The 26,530-nt window shown below is 33.3% G+C and overlaps 3 protein-coding genes across 4 annotated transcripts; 1 reads left to right on the top strand and 2 right to left on the bottom strand.

Annotated features, from left to right (window-relative positions):
- Positions 1–13,873, bottom strand: LOC129317356 (uncharacterized). The gene is made up of 9 exons (XM_054961694.1): positions 13,727–13,873; positions 5,808–6,223; positions 4,617–4,707; positions 4,291–4,436; positions 2,289–2,532; positions 2,074–2,178; positions 1,797–1,979; positions 1,393–1,597; positions 1–658 (listed from the first exon to the last, which is right to left on the bottom strand). The coding sequence occupies exons 1-9, from the start codon at positions 13,871–13,873 to the stop codon at positions 171–173; spliced, it is 2,025 nt and encodes a 674-aa protein (XP_054817669.1). The 3' UTR covers positions 1–170.
- Positions 13,754–26,184, top strand: LOC129318727 (putative DEAD-box ATP-dependent RNA helicase 29). 2 transcript variants are annotated; one of them, XM_054963656.1, is made up of 11 exons: positions 13,754–14,326; positions 14,484–15,645; positions 15,741–15,798; positions 16,638–16,742; positions 16,922–16,967; positions 17,524–17,597; positions 17,738–17,790; positions 18,085–18,166; positions 18,251–18,307; positions 18,424–18,562; positions 25,742–26,184. In XM_054963656.1, exons 1-11 carry the CDS (start codon positions 13,948–13,950, stop codon positions 25,978–25,980), a joined length of 2,394 nt encoding a protein of 797 aa, XP_054819631.1. In that variant the 5' UTR covers positions 13,754–13,947; the 3' UTR covers positions 25,981–26,184. The 2 variants fall into 2 exon arrangements, with proteins under 2 accessions (XP_054819631.1, XP_054819629.1); XM_054963654.1 differs by having other exon boundaries at positions 17,521–17,597.
- On the bottom strand, positions 22,920–24,748 carry LOC129318728 (uncharacterized). The gene is made up of 2 exons (XM_054963657.1): positions 23,402–24,748; positions 22,920–23,090 (listed from the first exon to the last, which is right to left on the bottom strand). The coding sequence occupies exons 1-2, from the start codon at positions 24,312–24,314 to the stop codon at positions 23,056–23,058; spliced, it is 948 nt and encodes a 315-aa protein (XP_054819632.1). The 5' UTR covers positions 24,315–24,748; the 3' UTR covers positions 22,920–23,055.
- Positions 26,185–26,530: the final 346 nt, after the last annotated feature.

Here is a 26,530-nt window from a genome sequence, read left to right as displayed (position 1 = left end):
AGAAGATCAATGAAGGACTTCTAAAATGACTTAATATTAGATACGAACTTGTAATAAATAAACATTAACAATTAATAAGTGAAAGTGCAAATTTTGGTAAGTATCCAATCTATCAAAATTCTTATTCAATATTAAATCATTTTAACGATCTTTCGTTGATATTTTCCCTCCTAATAACTTTGGACTGGTTGAGTTTCAAGACCAAACCCAAATGGGAATAGAGGATCATAATGAGGATCACCAACATTCATGGGCAATTGATCGGGACTCTTAAACCAAGTCTGTGGCAGCTTCCCAGTAAAACCATAATCACCGAACAGAACATCAGCAATTCCTTGGCCTTCAGTTCCTGGAAGCCAAGCAGCAACAATGGCATTTGCAAACCTTACAAAAGGTTGAATCACCACTGGCCTCCCTGAAATTACTACCACAACACACTTAGTGTTGAGGCAGGTATCAATGATCACACTGCCTCCAGGATCTGCAATAGTCAAGTTTCTGCTGTCTCCTGCAATCTCTGCATATGGCTTCTCACCAACAACAAGAATGGCGTAATCAAACTTATTTTGCTTAACAAAGTCTGCATTCGCGCTCTCGTTGAAGAATACTTTGGTACTAGAGTGAATTGTGTTCATAACTCCCTGGAGAACTGTGGTCCCTGTTTGCCAAACCAGGAGTAAATCTTGTTATGAAATGTCAATATGCTTCAGAAGAGAAATTTTTCTTGGTACAAGTTTGAAATTTATATCAAACAAGAAATGGTGTTTCATATAGGTTTCAAGAAAGCAAATTAAATCTATCTTCTAGTTTCAATTAAATGGATATTGTCCTCCCACATTATTAATTAAAGCTCCATTTAATACATAATTCCAAGTAGACCAACATTGCATCAAGAACTGTTCTTCTTCTTCTTTTTTGGGATTCATGAGGGGCTAACATTTTTGCTTTTGAGGAGTTAAGAAAATCTAACTATTGTTTATTCTTCTAGTACTGTTTATAAGATATTTCCAATATTTTTTATTGGAACAAAAAAAAACCTTAAAATTCATTAATTATATCTAAAAATTTAATAAGTTTTTAACTTTGCCCCTGTTAAATATACACATTTTCTTTCACCAGCATTTAATGAAAAGTAAAATGAAAAATTTGAGATAAAAATTTAATGATGTAACTCATAGATATGATAAAAAAAATTCTCTTTCTATCTTATAAATAAGATTGAGATGAGTATATAATTAGATAGATTATAATCATTATATTGCATTAGATTAAATTGGAAGGACTAAATAGCTCTAATAAATTGAATTAGAGGGCTAAACTACCTCAGTGAGTAAATTAAAGGGACTAAAAGTTCAATTAAATCTTACTGATTAAATTAGAGTAAGAACATACCCTCGGTAATGTTATTGCCACTTTGTCCCTGCCAAGTAATGGTCCAGCCACCACATTGATAACCCAAGTTATTAGCATGACTACCTGTAACCAAAATCTTAGCTCCCTTTTTAGGAAGAGGCAAGATAGGACTATCTGCATCCTCGCCATTCTTCAAGAGTACTAAAGACTTCCTCACAGCTTCTCTTGCTAATTCTCTATGATCCTGTTGATGTAATGTAAAATAAGTGTTTAAAACAAGTATTGTAGTAAAGATGTTAGGTGTTCTCATCAGATCTTCATGTACAATCATAATGAGTGGGTATGATAATTCAAGAAGGTATCTTATGTTATTGTGTATTAATTGGTGAATTAGATAACAAACACCTGAAGAAATTCTATAGAAAAAAAATGCAGAAACTAACATCTTTTCCTAGGTTGGAGGCAAGACTATAATCAGCCATCGGTTTCTCAAAAAGGCCCATATGAAACTTTACTCCCAATATTCTGCTAACAGCATCATCAATACGGCTCATGGGAATGCAATTATTCTTGACAAGATAAGTCAGAGTGTTGATGAACTCTGTGTAGTTATACGGAACCATGACCTGAAAAATGAGATGAAGGTCAGACTTGAAAGCATACATCTCTTAACCACATTATTACGTCTGAATGCCACTGAGCTTCTGAATTTCCACTTACCATGTCGATTCCAGCATTAATCCCTTCTAAAACTGAGTACGTGTAATTTGCATGAGGAGGATCAGTGATCCTATCAAGAGCTTCCCAATCAGAGATGACAAATCCCTGCAAATTTATCAGAAGAAATTTATTTGGATACACTAGTGATATGATTAATATTGCAAACACCTGTATGTTTCCTTCTACCCTTAAAGGAGTCAGAGAAATGATAATACCTTGAAATTAAGAGTGTTCTTGAGATAATTAGTAGCAAGATCATGATTAGCATGCATCTTGAGTCCATTCAAGCTTGAGTAGGAAACCATGATTGTGGACACACCCTTTTGAATGGCTTCGACATAACCAGGCATGTGAATTCTCAGCAATGTGTCCCAATCTATCACTGTATTGCCCTCATCGATTCCACGTTGAGTGCCACCATCACCAACGAAGTGTTTTGCACAAGCTGCAACCTTCTTCCTATTAAGCAAAAGAAACAAAATTCAATGATAAGAACATGGTCAGTTGCAAATATATATATATATATATATATATTTGTGCATATAATTTTATCTAAATCTTCCCATCATACAGAAGATTACAAACAATATAGCCAAAAATCCAAAATACAAATAATAATAAATAACGTAAATGACTTCTTAGGATATTGAAAACTAACATTCAAACACCAGGAGTAAAAGTGGAAAACAAAAAACCCTAATTCCCTAATGAAAAAAAAGAAAAAATTAATCGCTTAGTCTTTATAATTTTGATTCAATTATAACTCAATTTTTTAAACTTTAACTCATTGTAACTCAATTCTTATATCTTTAATTTGGTTGTTATTCAATTCCTAAACTTTATTTATTACAACTCAGTCCTTATAGTTTCAAACACTTAAATATTAATTCCTATATTTTAAAAAATAAAATTATAAAAATTAAAGATATTTTAAACTTTTAATATTTATAATATTTAAAAAGATTAAAAAAGGTTTAATAACTTAAAATATTAGTAATAAATTTTAAAATAATTTTAATCTTCATAATTTTATTTTTTAATATATAGGGATTAATATTTAAACAATTAAAAAAATACAAAGACTTCTACCAAAAAAAATACAAGGACTAAAACAATCAAACTTTAGGAAGTTACAATAGAGTCAAAATTTTAATGATTGAATTATAACGAGTTAAAATTTAAAAATTGAGTTGTAATTGAGTTAAAATTACAATAACCAAATAATTAATTTTTTCACAAATAAATCAAGCCAATATATGTATTGGTTAGACGCTATACTTCAATTTTCATGAACCATTGCATATTTACAGTACGGCTTAGTCTGTACTATGCTTCATTTCTTTTTGGGAAAATTGCATTGAAGGAATTTTGTAGACCATTAATTACAAAAAAAAAAAAGATCAAAATATTCTGAAATTGCTCTGAATTCCCTAATGTGACAGCTGACAAGGAGTGAATGAGAAAAGACAAAAATAACCCTTCTAAATGACAAGCATGCATATAAAAAATGACAAGTAACATAACAGTTTAACAAGCACCAATTTGAGAAATACCAAATGTAATATTTTATCGAACATTGTAGCGAAAAATAACATGTGAGTGTATTATTACGACAAGCATACATGTGAAAAATGACAAAGTAATCACAACTTCTTACAAGCATGGAAAAATAAAAAATGTAATGTTTTAACAAGCATCATGGTAAAAATAACAAGTGAGTGTATTGTTTTTATAAGTATGAATATGGAAAATGAAAAGTAACCATGATGCTTTAACAAGCACGAATGTCCAAAATAACAACTGTAACTAGCAAGTATGATGATAGCTAGAGAATCACAAGAGTATTATTGTTTTGACAAGTATGCAGGTGAGCAACAAGCATAATAGTGGAAAATAACAAGCAGGGTCATTTTCGTCCTTTTTGCATTCAATCTTTTGTCAGATGTTACGTAGGGATTTGAGAGCAATTTCAAAATTATTTGACACTTTTTTATAATTAAACGTCTTCGGTGCTCCTTCAATGCGATTTTCCCCTTTCTTTTTCCCACAACACCCCCCCCAAAAAATTCAAAAACACGTTAATTACATTCAGATATGTCAATAAATGATTGATATTTATTAAACAATTCTTCAGCATATAATATTCAAGTCCTTGAAAATTGAATCTATTAGTTAAGAGAGGAAAAAAAAAGCATATAATTAAATCGTATCACATACTGTCCACCAACATGAGGAACGGCCTTGGGAAAACCAGGAGGAATTTCTCCCTGAAGCCCTAAAATGATATCTGTCATGTTCTTCACAATCTCGGGATCCTCGCTGTAGCTTTCGTAACACCTTCCCCATCGAGGATCTCTGCAAACCTTTTTTTTTTTTTTTACGAGGAAACGAAGAAACAACCAAAATGAAAAAGAAAAGAGGAACTCTTTTGGGATCAAAATTTCTGAAACTCGCCGTATATGGAAGATCATCAGGAAATCGAAAGCATAGAGAAATTCGAAGATTGTTTAGTTTGAGAATAGAAGAGAATAGAATTCGCTTACCGCAATGCAGGGCGCGAAAACGTAGTTGATTCCTGTAGCTCTCACCTCGAGCGCGGTTGCATTTCCAATTCTCTTCACAAGATCAGGATCCCTGCAATTATGAAATTCATATATTTCAATTTCAATCAATTTTTTTTTACCTGAATTTGTCTAATTTGATTAGACAAGTAAATTTTAGAATATTAATAATAAAAATTTATTATAAATAACTAATATATAAAAATTTGCATGTCTTATCTTAATTTGATTTAAAGCAAGTGTGGGCTAAATATATTTTATAATCACATATATAGATATATAGATGTTTTTCTTCATTTTCTTCAAATATATTGTATATAATTTTTAATATTTTTAAAATCTGTGTTAATTATAAAAACATTTTTTTTGTTAAATGATTGCAGGGAAAAAATTAATGTTAAAAATAATTGTTAAACTCACACGGCAAGACTAAGAATTTTGTCATATAATCTAATTTCTTTTTTATGTGAAAATTTAAGGGAATGTGCATTTTTTAAAACATTATTTTGTTAAGTCAAAGACTTAAAGGTAAAATATATAATTATGTTAATACCAAACAATCACAATTTTTTTTTAAAAAAAAGGGAAAGGAAGTAACCATGTGATGCATGAGTATTTGTCAAACAAAACAAATTGAAATGAAGAATACAAAAAAAAAAAAAACTATTTATGCATAATCTTCATGCAAAATCCTGCTCTTTCCAATTTACAGCATATATATATATATATATATATTTAGAATAAGATAATCATAAAAGAGAGAGCTTGATCTGTTAATCAATCGATTAATTATTAACAATCTTAAACTCCAAAATCATGCATATACTGTAACATTTTTAAATTTTTAATTAAATACTCCTCCATTAAAAAAATATAAGTTATTTTTTGAAGAGTTGGATGTTTAAAAATATAAGATATTTTTAGTATTTTAAAATATAATCATTGTCTTTTTTTAAATGCCTCTAATTAATGAATCACTTTATATATATTTTAGAACGAAATACCTTATTAAATAAGAGTAAATATAAAAAGACGATATTAATTTGAAGATAAATAACTACTTTATTGTAAGTGAGATTTAATTAAAAATATTTTATATTTTTTATTGGAGAAGTATTGGATATTAAAGTCATCGAAATTAATCCACATCAACAATAAAATAAAACAATATACCTGGTAGCTCCAAGGCCAATATTGTGAGGAAAAATAGTGGCCTTATAAACATTATTGTGTCCATGAACAGCATCAATCCCATAAAGTATAGGAATCTTCAGCCTTGTTGAGAGTGCACCTTTTTGAAACCCATTCACCATCTCAACCCATTCTTGTGGTGTCGCTTTTGGCGACGGAACGCTTCCTCCCCCGCTCAAAACGCTACCTATTTTATATTGTTTTATGACTTTAGGTGACGCTACATATCTATCTATTTGGACCATTTGTCCAATTTTCTCTGATAATGTCATTTTTGACAACAATTTGTTGATTCTTGCTGGGATTGGTAAATGGGGGTTTAGGTAATCTGTATTTACTGTTGCCCTAACAATAACTAATAAGTAGAGAAGTGTCACCAAACATCTTAACATCTTTTTCTGAAAAAAAAAAATGAAACAAGAAAGATAATAATTAATCTATGCCAACTTTCACTATAAAAAAATTAAATAAATTGGATTTTAAAGATTTAATATAACCGTCAATGACATTGTAAAGTCACGAGGGGGTAAATTTAGTAAGGATCAAAATAAAGACAACCTTCTTAAGTTTTGGCATTATAAGTTTATAACCATGAAAAAGAGGTTAAGGATTTCTATTTTTTGTTTCACGAAAGATTTGAATCTTAGAGTTAAGTTAAGCAATCGCGAACTTTCTATCACAAATATTCATTAAAACTAGTATTATTTGAGTATTTCTATTTGGGTCATACATGCCCTTATTTGAGAAAAATTATCAACTTAAAAGTTTTAACATTTTACATTCATATTCTTGTTAATTTGAACTACTTGCACTATATTTGGTGGTGTTTTTTTTTTAATGAAAAAAATGTACAAAATAAGGCCATCACATGGCAATGCACCTTTTTTTTTCCCTTGCCTTCAGTTTTGAAATTTTATACTCCTAATCAAAAGGTCTTAGCTCTGCATTAAGGAGCACGACAAGTTAACAATAACCTTCAAATAGTATCCCAAATTTTTGGTCTAGATTAATACATTTGGCAATTATAGGCATTTCTTTGAAGAATTCGAATTCGATAAATCTAGTTAAGCCAAATCAATCCTTGACTAGTCAACTTTCACTATCATATACAACATGTATACCCTTGAAAAAAACTAGAAGTTCAATGTGACACACAAAAACCGTGCTAATTCATATATATTATATCTAACAAGTAATATGATTATAACCGATCAAAATATAGCTAACAGAGTGGCCAGAATTGAAAAAAAAAAAAAATCGGTTTTGTGGAATTGGGAACTACATTAATAATATATAGTAGTCTTTGGTGAAGAAATTAAAGACCATAGATAAATATTTCAATCAATAATTAGAAACATGATACATTGAGACCATAGCTAAAACTCATTCCGATTGTGATTAAGAAGAGTAATTAAACTAATATGCAGGAATGAAAGATGATCAAATTTGATGAAAAACTCACGAGTTTGGAGAATATATCTGGTTCAAAGAGCAAAAAATTTCTGTTCAATAATAGAGGTGACAGAATGCAGGTATTAGACGATCAGATACTTTATATAAATTTGAATATTTGATTTAATTTAAATCTTAATTATAATATAGTTAGTCACGTGATCTGAACGTATGAGATTCTTTTTTTGATAATCAAGTATGAGATTCTTGATTTCGAGGTGAATATTAACGAGAATACAAATGCAAAAAATATATAAAGGATAAACGAGATTCTAATTCTAAATACACACACACACACACAAGATTCAGATTGATCTATATATCACTTATTTCATTTGATTGTCCGAGCAGTTATTGAAATATTGATATTTTTAGGATGAAAATATTATTAAGGGTGGTTGTTAGTTGTTACCTTATTGTATTACTAGTAATCATTAACGACAAAATTATTCTCGACTAACAACTTTAAACTTGTATGATGCACTATATCTAAATTTAGGCATAGACAAGTGAACAATAACAAAAGATTTTGTTTTATTGTGTGTGTGTGTATATTAGATTTGTATCTTGCGATGATAAGCGACATAAATTGTTTAATCATATATAATTATGTTTTTGAAAAAGTAATTATTTGATCTTAGTATTTCCATCCCACACAAACACACACATATATCATTTTTTTAAGTACTGAACATCAGATAAATTATTGAATCGATTAAAGTATTAATTTAATTATTAATAGTCAAAATTGAATCATGATCAAACTGATCATAAATAAAATATTTTATTGAGCTGATCAAAAAATTAGTTTGATGATTTACTAATTTAATCGGATAAATTGACCTGGATTTTATACAATGATTTTTTTCTTTTTCCTTTACTTTGCTATGTGAGGTGGACAAAACGATGACTTAATTACAAATGAAAGCAAAGATTGAGGAGTAACTTTTTTTCTGGGATACATTGAGGAGCAACTTTTTATTGATGGATTTGCTAAGATTTGATTACAAAATTTAAAATATGGGGACTAATTTAAAAATTAAGGTAAAGTATTTATAAGAATTAACAAATTAATTTTTCCTCACGAGTTTTTTAACTTTAGCTTCAGGGAAGATTAATAATGAAAAAAAGTATGTTTTTACTAAGATTTTTGGTATTATGATTATATCATAATTTTAATTTTAGCTATAGAGTTTATATATGAAAATAAATAATTAAAAATAATTAATTTTAATATGAATAAACAGCATATTTATAATTTATAATTTTAATATGACTAAACTAATGAAGCAATGTATAACAGATCGGGAGCATATTTATAATTTAATAATTAACTAAATTCTTAAACCATCTTTTAAAACTTTTTTTACACAATTTATATTTAATTTGATGGTGTTGACGATACTAACGATATAGATTGATGATTGATATCATTTTTTATTATTAGTAAATCTATGGCCGTCAAAAATATATCTTTGAAATTTCACTAAGGAGAATTGATTGAAATATTGCGACTAAAAATTAAAAATTTGCTGTCACAATAATTACAATTTTTTTTTCAAAATACATAGCCTAGGGGTGAAAAACAAATTCTTTGTTGCGTTAAATATGAGATGTTTCAATTTTTTTTTATCTCATTTGCTTCTCTTTAGTTTTATGATAGATCTCCAATTTTCACACAAATTATAACCTCCTTTCAACTTTCTTTAAGCTCAACTGTATTCACCATGTAACAATGAATGTGGAGGTCTTGTCCAAAACAATCAAGGTAATTTAATTAAAGATTACTCCAAATACTTTGGTTATTATCCTATTATAGCAGCTGAGCTTATGGGCACCGTTGAAGGTTTAAATATTTACTGGGTTAATAAGTTTGATAAAATTAATATCTACAGTAACTCTGTAGAAGCTCTTACCAATCCAGAACGAGTTTTCTACTACCCATCCTCTATTTAAAACAATCAATAAAATTAGAGATCTCACCATATGAGAATAGACAATCACGTTCGATTACGTTTTCAAGAAGGCTAACAAATGTACAAATTGGTTATCTTATCAAACCTATTCCAATAATTTATATGTTCGTATATACGATAGCTCGCTGTTTGGTTGTTGTAATCTTTTATACGCTGATATGACTCATATTATCAATTAGCATGGTGCATCTGTGGCATTTAATTCAAAAAAAAAAGCAAGAATATTTCTTCCCCACTTGATTGTTTTCTTGACTTTGACATCAACATTTTACATGAGGATTATTTCTTTTTAAATTATAGTTTTTCACTTTAATTCTGTCACAATATTATCATATTTTAATCCTTTTATTTTAATATAACATATTTTCCTTTTTTTTAAGACACAACCTATCTATCAGCGCACATTGGCATAAATGGCAAGATGTTTAAATTCTCTTAACCATCAATTCTCGGATTTGATATAAATGGAGAAAATATACTTGAGAGAGTTACCCCTTATTTGAGCCTAGCCCAGCTCAAATTTGGATTAATCGAGAATGTTGGCTTTAGACACCGAATGGTTTCACACCAAGAAAAAAAGTTGCAATCTATCTAATAGTTAATAATTTTCAATTGAAGTTGAGTTGAAAGAGTTCAATCTAGACGTCCATGATTATGTAGCTCAGTAACCTGCAAGTGTGATTCTTTTCTTTGTTTTTTTTTATAATATAAGGAGTAAATTGCGTTAACAACAGAAATTATCTCCCTTGAGATGAAGAAAGCAAATGATAAACCTCTCTTAACTATATTGCTTTATATATATATATATATATAAATATTAAGATTTGAATTCCAACTACTTGCTCAAGTGAAGAAAACCCTTACTACTATTAACTGTCACATTGGGAATGGTTTGGTCAGGCTAATTAGACTGTTTGGATAGTTGGGGCGTTGGACTGGCTTAGGTTCTTCGTCGCCTTCTTCACTCTTCTCGTCAGCAACGTGAATCTCCCTCTCCCCGTTTGCAAGCCTTCGTCCGTTTGTCGCTACACGCAGGCTTGCTCTTCATTCGCTGATGTCACAGAATTATAAATAGCTCATGATATTTGCTTGAAGCTTCTGATTTCTGATTCCTACCTTCTTTTCCCACCATGCTTGTCCCGTTGATTGATCCCTTTTCCCCTTTTTCATCGAACTCGGTGAGTGTTAGAAGCTCACGTGCAAGATGCGCGTCAGAGTGCTCACTGCTTGCAGAGCTTTGAATGAACGCCTCCACATGAGTAAGACATTAACAAGGACTTTAATCATCACATTGAGCCAAGGTTTTAAAAACGGGATTGACCATTGAACCAGAAGAAATGTTAATTTAAGAATTAATGATCAGACCGTTGAATCGATTTGATTATATTAAATATTTTAATATATTTTAAATTTTAAATATTAATTAATATTAAACTAAAAGTAATGTTTTATTAAATAGAAATATGTAAACTATAAAGGATATATATATATATATATAACAGTAATTATTTTATATAAAATAAAAAATAAGGAAAATTTTTTATAATTTAAACATTCAGAGTCAAAAGGTTTTTCTAAGTCTTTATAGGTTGTTTTCTAATGTTATGAAAACTAAACCAATCATTGAATTATTAAAGTACTGTTTCATGGTTCATAACTAATCATAAATAAATTAATATATTTTAAATATTAAATATTCAAAGTAAGATAAAATAATTATATATAATAACAAAAATAAATATTTAAATTTTAAATAAAATAATATACAATAAAAAAGAGTAATATCCGTCAATATTACATCATTCTCATCTAAGATATATATATATATATATATATAATTTGTAATCTATAACTTTGAAATATATACATACATATATAATTCATATACATTTCTTACATTTTTTTCATTTCATAATGCTTATTATGTATAAATAAGTATAAATTATAATTTAAAAATATAAATTAGAAATTAAAAAATAATATGATTGGCTCAATAGGTTCTTAGCCAATTTGAGGCTGATTTGGCTAGTTCTTAAATTTCCTAATTTTTTATGGTGACCGGACCATACTCAGGATTGATTCCCAATTCAATTTGTTGTACCGTTCAATTAGGTTTGGTTTTAATAACATTGATTAATTTATCTTCTTACTACTGCTACCTATCTAGTTAAGGTAATAAATAAAGAAAGAAAAATCATAAAGGTAATAACATGCATTGTGAAGTGTGCATAGCAGGGGTTGTTTTGAAAAGATAAAATTAAAAAACTTGAAAAATTTAGATGAGCATAGGGAGAAGAATGATGCCACGGTTTCTTTTCTGTCTTTGTGCAACCAGAGTGAAGAAAAGCAGAAGATGGCATCTTCCTTCTCTGTTCAAGCATTCACTCAGCTCATTGTCTTTCTAAGTTACCATGGTTAAGAACAATTGATAAGATTTTTTTTCTTGTTGGTCTGTCTTACCTACGTTCATTTTTCATTATCTTTTTTACATATTTTTATATTATATTTATCAAAATAAAAATATATAAAAATTATAATATTAAATATGGATTACTTTTTATGCTTACTAAAGGATAAATATCATCATACTCATCACTTCTAACAAGATATGGATAGTTTAAATTTAAGTTTTTTATTTTATATTTATTAAAATAAAAATATGTAAAAAATATAAAAATATTTAATAAATGTATTTATCACCAATCTGGCAAGTATAGATTTAGGAGTTGTTTGTTTTAGTTTTTTTTTTTTTTACTAAGAAAGAGCTTTTTTTTATAAAAATAATCACTTTTAATAAGTTTTTAGGTGTTTGTTTAAAATTTTAAAAATAATTAGAATATAAAAAAATATTTTAATGACTTTATATATTTTAATGGATGGTTGCTCTGGTTGCTCTTTCACAAATCTAAACCCATGCAATTTCCTGTGATGAAAGTGGCTGAGTGGGTTTTTCTACCTTTCTTTTTACCTTTGAAGTTTGGCTTTTTTTAGAGGTTTTTTTTGGAATGAAAATGCAAGACATCTGTGTATCAAAAGAAGTGCGGAGAGAATGATAAAAAAACACTGAAATATTTTTTAAAATTGTTGAAGGGATACTTGCAAAGAATATGCTAAATACAAATACACATTTTAATTCAAATGGATGGAAGAATTTTATAAAAAAGTGATTTTGTGTGATTTTAACCAAACACAAAATAATTTTTTATTTTTTAAAATCTCTATAAAATAAATTATTTTCATAAAATCTTTAAAGTATATAAAAATTGCTTATTTTTTAATCTTAAACAAATTGGTCCATAATTTAAATGATCTAGTTTAATATTAATTTTTAAATAATTTTTATAAATTGACTATGTAAATGTATTTAGGACATTACAAAAATAATCTGAAAGGTTTAATTTAATATTAATTTTTTATTTTAATTAATTGACCATCTAGATATACTTTAGATAGTCTAAATTTAATATTATAATTTGTATTTTAATAAATATAATATAATAATATTTAAAAAATAATTTTAAGTTAATGGTAGAGTCATTTAAAAAGAAACGAAGGGTTGAGATTATGGGTGATGAGCACGCTGCTTATCCAATTCCAAATTTCGAGCTCCAGTATCATCATCTAGCAAAAGGGGGAAAAAGTTTTTTAAGATTAACACTTTCTTCTCCCTATGTTTGTAGGATTGAAAAATTTAAAATGTAAAAAGTGATACTAGAAACTCAAAAATAGGAAAAATACCTTAGTAAAAACTCTTTGCTCAAGTCATTTGGAACATTTGAAAAAGCAGATGCAGCTTATTGAAAAAAATCATCAAAAATTGACATTGTTTTTTACTCCACCCAATAAATTTTAAATGATCTCAAACTCCAGCTTACAACTAATCTAAGTAAAAGGAAGTGAAAGATCTAAAGTTAAATGAGACCCCTTGAAGTAGGTGGGGTCCAACTCGACATCGATGGTTTAGCTAATATTAATGAGGTTTGCTTATTGAGGCCTCATACGTGACGATTAAGAGAATTGAATTGAAAGTTTTTTTAAATATCTTGGATATCATTCAATCACAATTGCCAAACTCTTAAATATTTTGGAGGAAATCAAACTTTGTTGAAATACTAAACTCACCAGAACTGACATCTACTTTGATTTTTTAAAAGTTTTGTCGCTCATCCAATATAATTTATAAGAATTAACCTTTTTCTGTGACCGTTAACAAAATTAAAAATTTTGTCATGAGTGATTGAATTATTATGTTTGATCATGTTTTTGAAAAATAAATAAGTATGTTGATTTTCTTACATAGGGACAACTTTTATATTGTTATCTACAATAAGCTCTCTTGAGATGGAGACTTAATTTTTTTATATGACTTGACTTTTTATTCTTTTCATATTTTCCTGTGGCCCTATATTTAAAAAAAAAGGGAAAGAAGAGAAAAGTTCTTAAACGGTGACGTTTTGGAAGAAACTAAGGAACAGAATGAATAAAATGATCTTCCTCATCATCGCGCCCCCCTCTCCCTGGAGGCTGGCGGCCCTGAAACTCGGTAGCCACCCACCCTTCTTCTCCTCTTCCTATTCCAAATTCCAGTCGACTCCAAGTTTTCTTCTTTTCAGTTTCCATTGACACTTCACTTTCAGAGTCAATATTCTTTCAAATTTGGAATTTAGCGATTTTACAACTTGGGGTTCAGAAAAATGGCGAAAGGAGAAGGTACTCTTCTCGTGAGTTCGAAAGCAGAGTTGAAACGGAAGGAGAAGCAACAAAAGAAGGCCAAGTCTGGCGGATTTGAGTCCTTGGGTCTTAGCCCCAATGTGTACAGAGGAATCAAACGCAAAGGTTACAAGGTGCCCACTCCAATTCAGAGGAAAACGATGCCGATCATTCTTTCTGGTGCCGACGTCGTTGCCATGGCTCGCACTGGGTCTGGTAAAACCGCTGCCTTTCTCGTCCCCATGCTTGAGCGTTTGAATCAGCATCTTCCTCAGGGTGGTGTTAGAGCTCTCATTTTGTCCCCTACTAGAGACTTGGCGCTTCAGACTTTGAAGTTCACCAAAGAGCTTGGCCACTTCACAGGTCAGAACTCATAATTTATATCTTAAATTCTAATAGTTTCTTCTCCGTTGAAAATTAAATTCTTTAGATCATCCAACTTGTCATCGTTACATAGAAAAGTTGGTCTTTGTGGTGTTTTATGACATGATTTGTTCCTTTTTTCTTTTTTGGGTTTCAGATCTTCGTGTTAGTTTATTAGTTGGGGGTGACAGTATGGAAAGTCAGTTTGAGGAATTAGCTCAAAATCCTGACATCATAATTGCAACACCTGGTAGGCTCATGCACCATTTGTCTGAAGTTGATGACATGTCATTGCGTACTGTGGAATATGTTGTTTTTGACGAGGCAGATTGTTTATTCGGCATGGGTTTTGCTCAGCAGTTGCATCAAATTCTTACACAGCTAGGTGAGAACCGTCAAACCTTGCTTTTCAGTGCTACATTACCTAGTGCACTTGCTGAATTTGCAAAGGCTGGCTTGCGTGATCCTCAGCTTGTTCGTCTGGATTTGGAAACTAAAATCAGCCCTGACCTGAAGGTTGCTTTTTTCACCTTGAGGCAGGAAGAAAAATATGCAGCATTACTGTATTTGATTAGGGAGCAAATTAGTTCTGATCAGCAGACACTAATATTTGTATCCACAAAACATCACGTGGAATTTCTTAACACATTGTTTAAAGAAGAGGGTATTGAGCCATCTGTATGTTATGGTGACATGGATCAAGATGCACGCAAGATTCATATATCAAGGTTCAGGGCAAGAAAGACAATGTTATTGATTGTGACAGATGTTGCTGCTCGGGGCATAGATATTCCATTACTTGATAATGTTATCAATTGGGACTTCCCTCCCAAGCCTAAAATATTTGTTCATCGAGTTGGAAGGGCTGCAAGAGCAGGTCGAGCTGGTGCCGCCTTTTCTTTTGTGACTTCGGAGGATATGCCATATCTTTTGGATCTTCATCTGTTTCTCTCAAGACCAATCAGAGCTGCTCCAACTGAAGAAGAGGTTCTGCAGGATATTCATGGAGCATTTTCCAAAATTGACCAGGCAATAGCAAAGGGAGAAACTGTTTATGGTCGTTTTCCCCAGAAAGTCTTAGACCTTGTTTCAGACAGAGTTCAGGAAACCATTGATGCTTCTGCTGAACTAACATCATTGCAGAAGACCTGCCAAAATGCATTTCGTTTATACTCAAAGACAAAACCTTTACCTTCAAAGGAGTCTATTAGAAGAGTAAAAGATTTACCACGTGAGGGGTTGCATCCAATTTTCAAGAATGTATTGGAAACAGGGGAATTAATGGCACTTGCTTTTTCAGAGAACTTGAAAAATTTTAGGTTAGCGCAATATTATATTTGAGAAGTAGAGTCATGGGTAGATTATTTCTTTAATTGACTGTTAAATTGCAGTATTTTAATTATTTTTCTATTAGGCCAAAGCAGACTGTTTTGGAGGCTGAAGGTGAAGCAGCTAAATCAAAGCATCTACAAGTAATTTTGTGTTCTTCATGCCATGGTTTTGTTCAATTTAAAAATCCTTGTTCTGGTCTGATTCAATAACTTTATTATTTAAGTTGTTGTTTAGATAAACTTAAGGTTTTCATTTTTAAAATATGCTATGCATTGCATTGACTTCATTATATTAGTTAAAATTGTTTTCCTCTAACTTCTGCTTGATCTATTTATTCAGATAATGCTTCATTGGGTTGATATGAATATCTGTATAGTCTTTGCTAAAATTTGAAATTGCTTCATTGTCATTTTTCTCCTTTCATTTTAGCATCCAGGGCTTCAGTTTTCTTTTATTGCTTAATTTTTATTAAAGTATTACGAATCAACATGCTTGAATCATGTATGGTTTGAGCTCTATAATGAAATTCCTGCATGCATGTGTCTTCGGCATAGACTTGTATGTTTATTTGATGCTTGTACTTCCCATGCTAGAGGCATTATTGAATGTCTTGAGATAAGAAGACTACTCTCAAAGATGACTTGATGACTTCTCTTGATGTATAAATACGTTGAGACACACCTTGTATATTTCCGATCAGAATTTTTTTGGAAATCTGTTAAACATTTGGACGTGAAAATAGATGATTATATTTTTTAACCCTATGCATTTCATTGTGTCTATGGATGTTAGTATGATGCAGTACAATTCATCTTCTGCATCAATTGCCTGTTGGGTCCCTGAGGGTTCCAGCTTTATCTTCAAGGAAAATTCACTGCCAACTTGAATCTATCTTCCTGAATTATTTGATATAATGGCACACGGTCATAATTGGCTTTTTTCATTGTTTTGTCTTGCATAAAAATATGATTTCTTGCAGGGACCTGCTAGTCAATGGGTTGATGTGATGAAGAAAAAAAGAGCTATTCATGAGAATGTTATAAATTTAGTCCATGAGCAGCGTTCTAAGAATAAGACAAAACAGGTATATGAATGTGATTAATGCTGTAATTGTGCTTCTTACAATTTGACTACTTTTCTTTGGAGGTGAACTCTATTATTTCATGCTCGTACTAACAAATTAGTATCAGTGGAATAATGCTATATCTGCATTTTTTTTCAGTACTTATTTCGTTGAATGATGTATTTCTTGGCTCCTTGCAGGAGGAAATTCAATTGGATATCACTCCAGCGGAAAAAGGGAAAAAAGGTTTGTCCCTGTTGTGTTAGTCATTTAGTTTTCTTTCAGTTTGATATTTGGTCTTCTTGGCTTGTATAAATATGGAATGGTCAAAGTCACGCCCCCCCCCCCAAAGTTTGCCTTTCTTTCGGACTATGATTTCTGCTTTCATTATAGAAAATGCACCATGCCTTCTATTCGTAAATCTTAATATGGGTTTTTTAAAGGTAGCTAGGATTTTATGGTATTTTTCTTCTATCATTAGAAAAATAAAAAGAAAAAACCTAGGGTGTAAGATGCTTTAGAGGTGCTTTGTTTTTTTTTTTCTTTGAAATCAACCTCAAGCACCTTGAAATTGCTTATTGCCTAAAACGTGAAATCAAAATGTTGTTTACAGGTAGGAACAGACTTGATTAATGACTGAAAAATAGTTATAGTAAAGTTGCTGGTTTTGTCGCTTGATAAGGTTGTTGATGCTTTTACTCACTGAATGCTGGATGCTTCAACTACAGTGAATTGACTTTCTTACTCCCAGCTGATATATCAAGGTTATTAATATGTGATCCTGTTCTTTTGGCTTCAGCAGTGTCTGGTTCTAAGAGAAAGCCACAAAGTTTCAAGGATGAGGAATACTACATAAGTTCAATACCCCAAAATCATGTACATCACACTATCTGTATCCTGTGCATTCTCTGGATGACGAGTACAATTATGTCATTTTATTACGTGGTTGCATCACTTTTGAGTTTTTACATTAAAGTTGGCTAACTGTATATGTTGTGATCTGATATCTTTGTCAGCACATGGAAGCAGGTCTTTCAGTCAGGGCTAAAGAAGACTTTTCTTCAAACAGGTATTTACTCTACTGATCAGTAATGTCCTTGGGTTTTGCAACAAGGGGAAGGGGTTATCTTAGAGAGGCATGTCCTTATGTTGTGCCCAGATCTTGTTGTCCACCATAATTGTGGTCCACCATCTAAAATTATTTCATTTGGAAATTGCTCTGTTGCTTCTGTAGCAAAAAGCAGGAAGACGTATCTGTCTTTTCTATATGTTCTGTTCGGAATTCAATATAGATGTGATTTATTGCTTTCCTACCTTTTATCTCTGATTTATATGCTCACCCTAATGTGACTTAATATTTTAGATTGGAATCAGCTGTCCTCGATCTAGTTGCAGATGACAGTGCTGGCATTCAGAAACAGAAGTCAGTGTATCATTGGGATAAGGTATGTGAAACAGTTGTGCGTTAATGATTTTGTCATTGTACTCAAAATGTCCCTTTTTATCTCATGAATACATTTTATTCGCAGAAAAGTAAAAAGTACATTAAGCTAAACAATGGTGAGCGTGTTGCTGCAAATGGAAAGGTACCTTATCTATATAACACCTTTTCTTATCTTTGGTCATTTACTCTAAAATATGTCTATTTTTAACTTCTTATATGACCCGAGGCCTCATGTTTATATTCTATACATGATTATAGATAACAACGGAGGGTGGTGCAAAAGTGAAGGCCACCAAGACTGGTATCTATAAGAAGTGGAAAGAACGTTCACACAATAAGATAGGTCTTAAGGGGATGGACAATGAAGGTGATTCTCATGGGCCCACGAGTTCAGCAGGTATGAATTTGCTTCTCTTAATATTCCGTGTTTATTTGAGTTCCTGTATGGTGGAGATCATCTATTATCCTTATAGATACAAAGGAGGATCATGGGCTGGTCTTGCCTTGTTTCCCTAGGAAGGATTATTGCAGCTATTGCTGTGAAGTGTACCTAAATATTTTTCAGCTTACTTTAAGGCTATTATCTGTAACTTTTTCACTGAGAAAGGGCATTGGCTTTTTCTAATTGCCAGTGGAATGGAATGAGGTGAAGGTAAAATGATAGATGATTGTGATATGGAAAGAAAAGGAAGAGAGGGAAAGGAGAGAGGAAACAGAGGAGAAGAGAGATCTTAGAGAAAACAGAGAGACAAGAGGATTACTGAATAATATGCTAGATAATTCTCATTTTGGATAAGCATAGGTTGATTTGCATCGGTAGTTCTATATATAGCCTGTTATTCCTATATTGTCTCACCTAACCCCATAACGGGTACAATCACTAAACTGGCAGTAACTAACTAACTGATAATAACCGCAAGTAGCCTTGTCAATATTACAATGATATAACAATACCCTCCTCCCAAGAGACCCTTGCCCTCAAGGGTCAAGTACAACGATAGATGGGTGCAACTTCTAAGAATTAAACAGAGAAACATAGGCATTAATCTCTGAAACTGCTGCTAGCTATTAGTCTATTACTGTTCACTGTTCAGTGCTGGAATGAATGAAAGCAACTGAACCAGACTTGATCCCAAAAATATTTTGATTAATCCTCCTCTGTGCCATAACAGAATAAATAAGCGGGTAGGGAAAAATTGAACGATTAAGGCCCGATAAAGAATTTCCTTCGTTACATGCTGAATGACTCTCATTTTGGATAAACGTAGGTTGATTTACATAGGTATTCCTATATACAGCCTTTTATTCCTATATTGTCTCACCTAGCCCCCTAACAGCTATAATCACTTAACTAACAGTATCTAACTTACTGAGAGTAACGGCAATTAATGTTGTCCATATTACAATGATATAACACAAAATGATTGGAAGGCCATCAACCTACTATCAGGCTAGTTTAACAGGTTTTCAGAAGTAACATGAACTGGCTCGCTCTCATTATATGATAGTTATGAGTAATGATTTTCTATGGAATGTAATTCATTTTTCCCATCCAGTCACTGGATTTATCTAATGTCATGATGCATTCTATGGAGAAATGAGAACAAAAATTGTAGCAAATAGACCGAAAAACTCTTATTATTGAATCCCAGAGTATGTACACTGATTTATACATGTGAGAAGATGATCAAATCTCCAAGAAATCAGGAGATGGAATCAGGAGAGGATATTCGGGAATAGGATATCTACAAAATCCCTATTTTTACTCCTCACAGTATCCCCTTTATTAATAAATAATATTTACATTAAATATAGGTCAACCACACTCCCCCTCAAGTTGGATCATAGATGCTAATCATGTCCAATTTGCTTATACAACTATCAAATGCTGGCTTGTGTAATCCTTTGGTGAGTACATCAGCAGCTTGAAGCTTTGTTGGTATGTAGACAAGGCACACAATTCCTTCTTCAACCTTTTCCCTTATAAAATGTCTATCAATCTCCACATGTTTGGATCTTTCGTGTTGAACTGGATTTAGCGCCATACTTATGGCAGCCTTGTTGTCACAGTACAACTTCAGTGGAAGATCAGTCTTGACGTATATCTCATCTAGTACTCGCCTTACCCATAGTACCTCTGATATACCTTGGGCCAACGCCCTTAGTTCTGATTCTGCACTACTCCTTGAGACCACTCTTTGCTTTTGACTCTTCCATGAAACTAGGTTTCCCCATACACATGAGCAGTAGCCTGACGTTGATCTCTTATCCTTGTATGTTCCTCCCCAATCTGCATCTGTGTAGATTTCTATTGATCGTAGACTTTGCTTCTTGAACAATAATCCTTTACCTGGTGTCCCCTTCAAGTACCTTAGGATTCTGTATACAGCTTCCATATGCCTTTCTCTAGGGTCACACATATACTGGCTTGCCACACTTACTGCAAAAGTTATGTCTGGTCGAGTATGAGAGAGATAAATCAGTTTCCCAACTAGCTTCTGGTATCTTTCTTTTTCCACAGGCTCATTCTTCTCTCCTTCTTCTTCACAATCATTTTCCTCAGGTTCAACTTCATCTTCTTGATTTTCCATATCTTTTATTAATTTCTTCCCCTTCTTCTTCACAACAATAGGGGTCTCTACAGGTTTACATCCCAACATTCCTGTTTCAGTAAGCAAGTCGAGAACATATTTTCTTTGAGACATATAAATCCCTTTTTGTGATCTTGCAACCTCCATGCCCAGAAAGTATTTCAAGTTACCAAGATCCTTCACTTCAAATTCCTTTCCAAGAGCCTTCTTTACTCTATCTACCTCTTCCTCATAGTCACCTGTGACAATTATATCATCAACATATACAATGAGAATACACCTCTTACCACCTTCCATTTTTACAAACATTGTGTGATCAGACAATCCCTGCTTATATCCTTCATTCTTCAAGACTTCCGAGAATCTGTCAAACCAAGCCCGCGGTGATTGTTTTAGGCCATACAAGGATTTCTTAAGCTTACACACTTGATTGTTCTTTCCCGCCTCAAAACCTGGAGGTAGTGTCATGAAGACTTCTTCCTTAAGGTCACCATTTAGGAAGGCGTTTTTAATATCTAGCTGCTGGAGAGGCCAATCCAGATTTACAGCCACAGAGATTAGGATTCTGATAGTATTAAGCTTGGCTACAGGGGCAAAAGTTTCTTTGTAGTCCAAGCCATATGTTTGGGTGAACCCTTTTGCCACTAACCGTGCCTTTAATCTGTCCAACTTACCAGCAGCATCATATTTTGGGGTGAACACCCACTTGCAGCCCACAACCCTCTTCCCTTTTGGTAGCTCTACAACTTCCCATGTGCCATTTTTTGTTAAAGCATTCATCTCCTCTATCACAGCATTCTTCCAATCTGGTATGCTAAGGGCCTCATATACATCATTGGGAATCTTCACTTTATCAAGGTTAGTTACAAAAGTGCGGAATTGTGAGGATAGAGTCTGATAGCTCACAAACCTTTGGATGGGGTGCTGTGTACAAGTTCTGGGTTGTTTTCTGAGGGCTATCGGTAAGTCTGTCTCCGCTTTCCCAGCTTCAGGAGCCTCTTGTGGTTCGAATTTTGGTTGTGCTTCAGGTATAACAGTCTCCCTTTCTCGCCATTTCTTCCTAGAGTAGACTATGGGTGTCTTTTCCAGTGCATTTCCAGCAATTTCAGTGCAATCTGAAAGACTTTTTACTTCAGTTTCTGGCCTAGGAGATTGGACCCTGAATTCGGTGGACTGTGGGTTTAAGAGTTCAGACTCTATTTGAGAGTTTGTTGGTGCAAGAATGAAGGGATCAGAATCATGAATGGTGGTGATTTCTTTACCCCTTTGCCTCTCACTTTCACTTTCCAAAAACTGAAAGTCACTCCCCCTCTCCCCCTGACTTGAAGTGTTTGGGTAAAAGGACTCATGCTCAACAAAGCTAACGTCTCGGCTTATGTAAAGTTTCTTGGTATGAGGATCAAAGCATTTATACCCTTTTTGTGTAGAGGAATAACCAAGAAAGATACATTTGATGGCTTTAGGGTCCAGCTTTTGGGAGTGATGGGAGTGAACATAAGTGGAACAACCAAAAATTTTAAGTGGTAGGTTGGTGTCAAGATGAGTAATGGAGTGAGATTCTTTTAATTTCTCAAGAGGTGTGGTAAATGAGAGGACACGACTTGGCATGCGGTTGATTAAATATGTAGCGGTAAGAATTGCATCTCCCCAGAAATATTTGGGAACGTTATAAGTGAAGAGCAAGGCACGTGCAACTTCTAAGAGGTGTTTGTTTTTCCGTTCCGCAATACCATTTTGTTGGGGAGTGTTAGGACAGGTACTTTTATGGACAATTCCATGTTCTGTGAGGAACATATCCATGGTTTTATTAAAGTATTCAGTGCCATTGTCAGTATGGAGGACTTGGATTGTGGTGTCAAACTGGTTTTTTACCATTGTATAAAATTGAGAAAAGACAGAGGGCACAGCAGATTTATCTTGTAATAGGTAGACCCAACACATTCTAGTATGGTCATCAATAAATGTAATGAACCATTTAGTATTTGTACGATTAGCAATACGAGTAGGACCCCATAAGTCACTATGAATAATGGAAAAAGGACGGGTAGATTTATATTCAACAGGTTTGAACACAGATCTGTGATGTTTAGCAAGTTCACACTCAGCACAGTGAAATGAAGAAATTTTATTAACTTGAAATTCAGGAAACAAACGACATAAGTATTGAAAATTTGGATGACCCATTCTCCTATGCCATAACATAAGATCATTAAAGTCTTTATTTGCAATGTGACACTGGATTCGAGACCAAAGACTACTCACGGTTGATTCATCGAGATAGTAGAGACCGTTATGCTCCTTAGCACTGCCAATCATCTTCCCCGATAAGAGGTCCTGAAAAATACAATGAGTAGAACAGAAATGAGCCCAGCAATTTGCCTCTTTAGTCAACTTACTTATAGACAATAAGTTACAAGCCAAGTAAGGTACATGTAAAACATGATTCAGTCTCATGACTTTAGAAATAACCACACTTCCTGTTCCTGCTATTGACGAGGAAGATCCATTAGCTGTACTTACTGTTTCATTCCCAGCGCTAGGAATATAGGTATTGAATAGTTTAACATTTGAGGTCATATGATCAGTTGCCCCAGTATCAACAATCCATTTGGGGTTACTATTAGAAGTAAGTAAGGCACATTTACCTTTGTGAGCCACAGATGCAGTAGGATTCAGTTTCTGGTTTTTCTCATTCTTCTGCAACACACTAAGCATCTCAAGTAGCTTACCTAGTTGCTCCTTATCAATTTCAGGTATTGAGTCTGGTTTATCTGGCGGTACATCATGAGAAGTTTGATAACTTCGTTGCTTGCCCTTTTTCGGCTTCCAATCGGCTGGCTTTCCATGTATATCCCAACAAGTGTCACGGGTATGCCCAATCTTCTTGCAATGTTCACAAGTGACCTTCCCCTTTTGGTTCTTATGATTTGAATCACTGCCCTTGCTCACAAGTGCAGCAGTGTCCAAGGAAGAAGTTGGTGCAGAAATAGCTCCAGGAGTCATTACCTTGCGTCTTGAAGCCTCTCGACGTACCTCTGAGAATACTTCTCTAGTGGATGGAAGTGGCATACGGCTCAGAACGCGCCCCCGTACATCATCTAGAGATTGATTCAGTCCTGCAAGAAACTGAAACACCCGTTCATTCTCGACTTGCTCCTTATAACGGATTGCATCATTACTGCTAGACCATTCCACTTCTGTCATCAAGTCTAATTCCTGCCAGATGGTATTCAGCTCCAGCCAGAAAGCCGTGACATCACGTTCTCCCTGCTGCAGTGACCATGCTTTTGTTTTAAGCTCATATATTCGCGCCAAATCCTTCCCATCAGAGTATGAATCTCGCACAGCTTTCCAGATTTCATGAGCTGATGGAAGAAATATGAAGCTCTGTTGAATTTCCGGAATCATGGCATTGATCAGCCACGATGATACCAACGAATTTTCGGTATGCCATCGCTGTAGCTCCTGCGTTTGGACTCTTCTGGAATTTTTGATGAGCCATCGAGGTAACCCATCTTCCCTCGGCCTCCAATCGCAAGTCGCATAGCCTGTGCCCATACCCGATAATTCGAGCCATTGAGTTTCATGGTAACCACGAGCACCGATGATCCGTCATGACCAGTGATCGACCCGAGGGGACTACCGGCCTTATCTGGATCGATTTGCGAGGACCCATCACTCTTCGACATTGGAGAAGTGTGAATCGGGTGCAACTCTTGTGTCTCGTCTTCGGTGCTTTCTGTCTCAGAGTTTTCGGCGTCGATATCTGCTAGTTGCTCTGATACCATGTAGCAAATAGACCGAAAAACTCTTATTATTGAATCCCAGAGTATGTACACTGATTTATACATGTGAGAAGATGATCAAATCTCCAAGAAATCAGGAGATGGAATCAGGAGAGGATATTCGGGAATAGGATATCTACAAAATCCCTATTTTTACTCCTCACAGTATCCCCTTTATTAATAAATAATATTTACATTAAATATAGGTCAACCACAAATTGTATGTCAATCATACCTGTACTTACTGGCTATTCCGTCTGTTTGGGTGGGGGGGGGGCACTGCAAGAGGGCATAATTATTTTTGGAATGAATTGGACTTATTGCTTAGTTTCAGATTTATTTCAGTAAAATCCTGAAGTTTTTTTTACAATTGGTGCATTTTTTGCAAGTTATTTTTGTAATATTCTTAACATAGATCCTGTCAAGGAAATATTAGGTGACCAATAAAATCATAAGTAAACTTGTCAGCACATTATTAGATTTCTGTGGATTTCATGTTTCACGTGCTTCTGTTCTATGTTCGATCATGGTTGGTTTGATCGAATAGGTCTATTTGAAGACTTTATTCACCCAATGAACATCTCATTCATTCCATGCTGGTAATGTGATGGATACCTAAGTAGGATGGAGAATCTTATTCCAAAAGCTAGCTGTTGAAGTGGAAGAACTAACTCACTTATATATTCCATTGAGCATCCCATACTACTCAATGTGGGGTTTGGTATCCCATACTACCAAGTCTCCATCAATTGGCTCCCCATGAAAAGCCGATGTCCTGACGGTTGCACTCCACAGCACTTAACTCGGTCTTCTTCCAGTCAAAACCCTCTATGGGTATTCCTTTCCGGAACCGCCGACAACAAGGCTCTGATATCAATTGATGGGTACTTAAGTGGGATAGGGAACTCTACCCCAAAAGCTGGCTATTGAAATGGAAGAACCAACTTACTTATATACTTTATTGAGCATCCCATACTATTCAATGTGGGGCTTAGTATCTCATACTACCAAGTCTCCATCAATGATTGTTATTTTGTAAATGTCAAAAAACAAAGTACTGCCATAATCAATTTTATGCTGGTGTCATTAGATCTTGTCTGTCCATTCATTCACATGTATTATGAAGTGCTGAGGCTGACAAGTTGAATGTTGAGAGAGAGAATTCTTGTCATTTGACTCTTGTTTCTTTCCTTCATTCAGGGCACTTCCGAGGCAGTCCTCGGAAATTTAAAGGCGGCAAGAAGCAGCATTCAGTGCCAAATGCTCATGTGCGTTCAGAGATCAAAGATCTTGATCAAATTCGAAAGGAAAGGCAGAAGAAAGCCAACAGACTTTCATATCTGAAGAGCCAGTCTACTAAGAAGGGTAAGAAATTTGGTAAAGATGGGAAAAAAGGAAAGGGTGGTGGTGGACATGGAAAGAAAGGAAAGGGAAGGTAAGATTATTTTCAGCAACATTCTGGTGGGAAATGTGTATTTGCTTTTTTCAATATTTATTGGAGCAGGAAAAGTGAGGATCAGAGAACAAAATTGAGAAGGGAACTGTAGAAATGGCTTTCTAGTTAAGCGAGGAGAAAAAGTGAACTGTGTAATGCTTTCCCTGGGGGAATTTTGTTAGTTAAACTTAAGTGCTAGATTTCTTTATATTTTTGTGTAGTTTTCAGTATTGCCTTGTTCTCCATTGCTTTTTCTCAATGCTGTATCTCTGATTTTTTTTTGGGTGGCATCTCAGTTCAATTTTCCTTTTGCTGTGAAATCGTTGTTTTCTTGGAAAAGGCAAAAAATTCCAATCTGATTTTTTATGTTTATAAAAATAAATGTTTTTATTGTATTTATAAAGCTCTGGGAAAAAAAGGGAATTTACTCTGGCTAAATAAATTATTAAATAGTATATTTATGAAGAGATAAAACAAAAACGAAAATATGGAATGCATAAATTGAATTTTTTTTTTTTAGATTTGCAATTTTTTTTTTTTAACATTGAGGTGTC

Source organism: Prosopis cineraria, unplaced genomic scaffold (assembly GCF_029017545.1).
Source record: "Prosopis cineraria cultivar Desert tree isolate PC_DT_omini unplaced genomic scaffold, ASM2901754v1 PC8, whole genome shotgun sequence".
NCBI lineage: Eukaryota > Viridiplantae > Streptophyta > Magnoliopsida > Fabales > Fabaceae > Prosopis > Prosopis cineraria.
The sequence above is the reverse complement of the archived record's forward strand: the minus strand, read 5'-3'. Positions and strand labels throughout refer to the sequence as shown.

Bases quoted from the DNA above. Each gene is read 5' to 3' on its own strand.
- LOC129318727 (XM_054963654.1), top strand. From the start codon at position 13,948: ATGGCGAAAGGAGAAGGTACTCTTCTCGTGAGTTCGAAAGCAGAGTTG. The intron at 15,799-16,637 runs GTAATTTTGTGT...GATTTCTTGCAG, and splicing joins CTAAATCAAAGCATCTACAA to GGACCTGCTAGTCAATGGGT. The intron at 17,598-17,737 runs GTACATCACACT...TATCTTTGTCAG, and splicing joins GTTCAATACCCCAAAATCAT to CACATGGAAGCAGGTCTTTC.
- LOC129317356 (XM_054961694.1), bottom strand. From the start codon at position 13,873: ATGGAAACTGAAAAGAAGAAAACTTGGAGTCGACTGGAATTTGGAATA. The intron at 4,708-5,807 runs GTATATTGTTTT...TCATAATTGCAG, and splicing joins ATTGGCCTTGGAGCTACCAG to GGATCCTGATCTTGTGAAGA. The intron at 1,598-1,796 runs GTTAGTTTCTGC...TTACATCAACAG, and splicing joins CCTCCAACCTAGGAAAAGAT to GATCATAGAGAATTAGCAAG.
- LOC129318728 (XM_054963657.1), bottom strand. From the start codon at position 24,314: ATGGGCACAGGCTATGCGACTTGCGATTGGAGGCCGAGGGAAGATGGG. The intron at 23,091-23,401 runs GTAAATGTGCCT...TGTATTTTTCAG, and splicing joins TGCATCTGTGGCTCACAAAG to GACCTCTTATCGGGGAAGAT.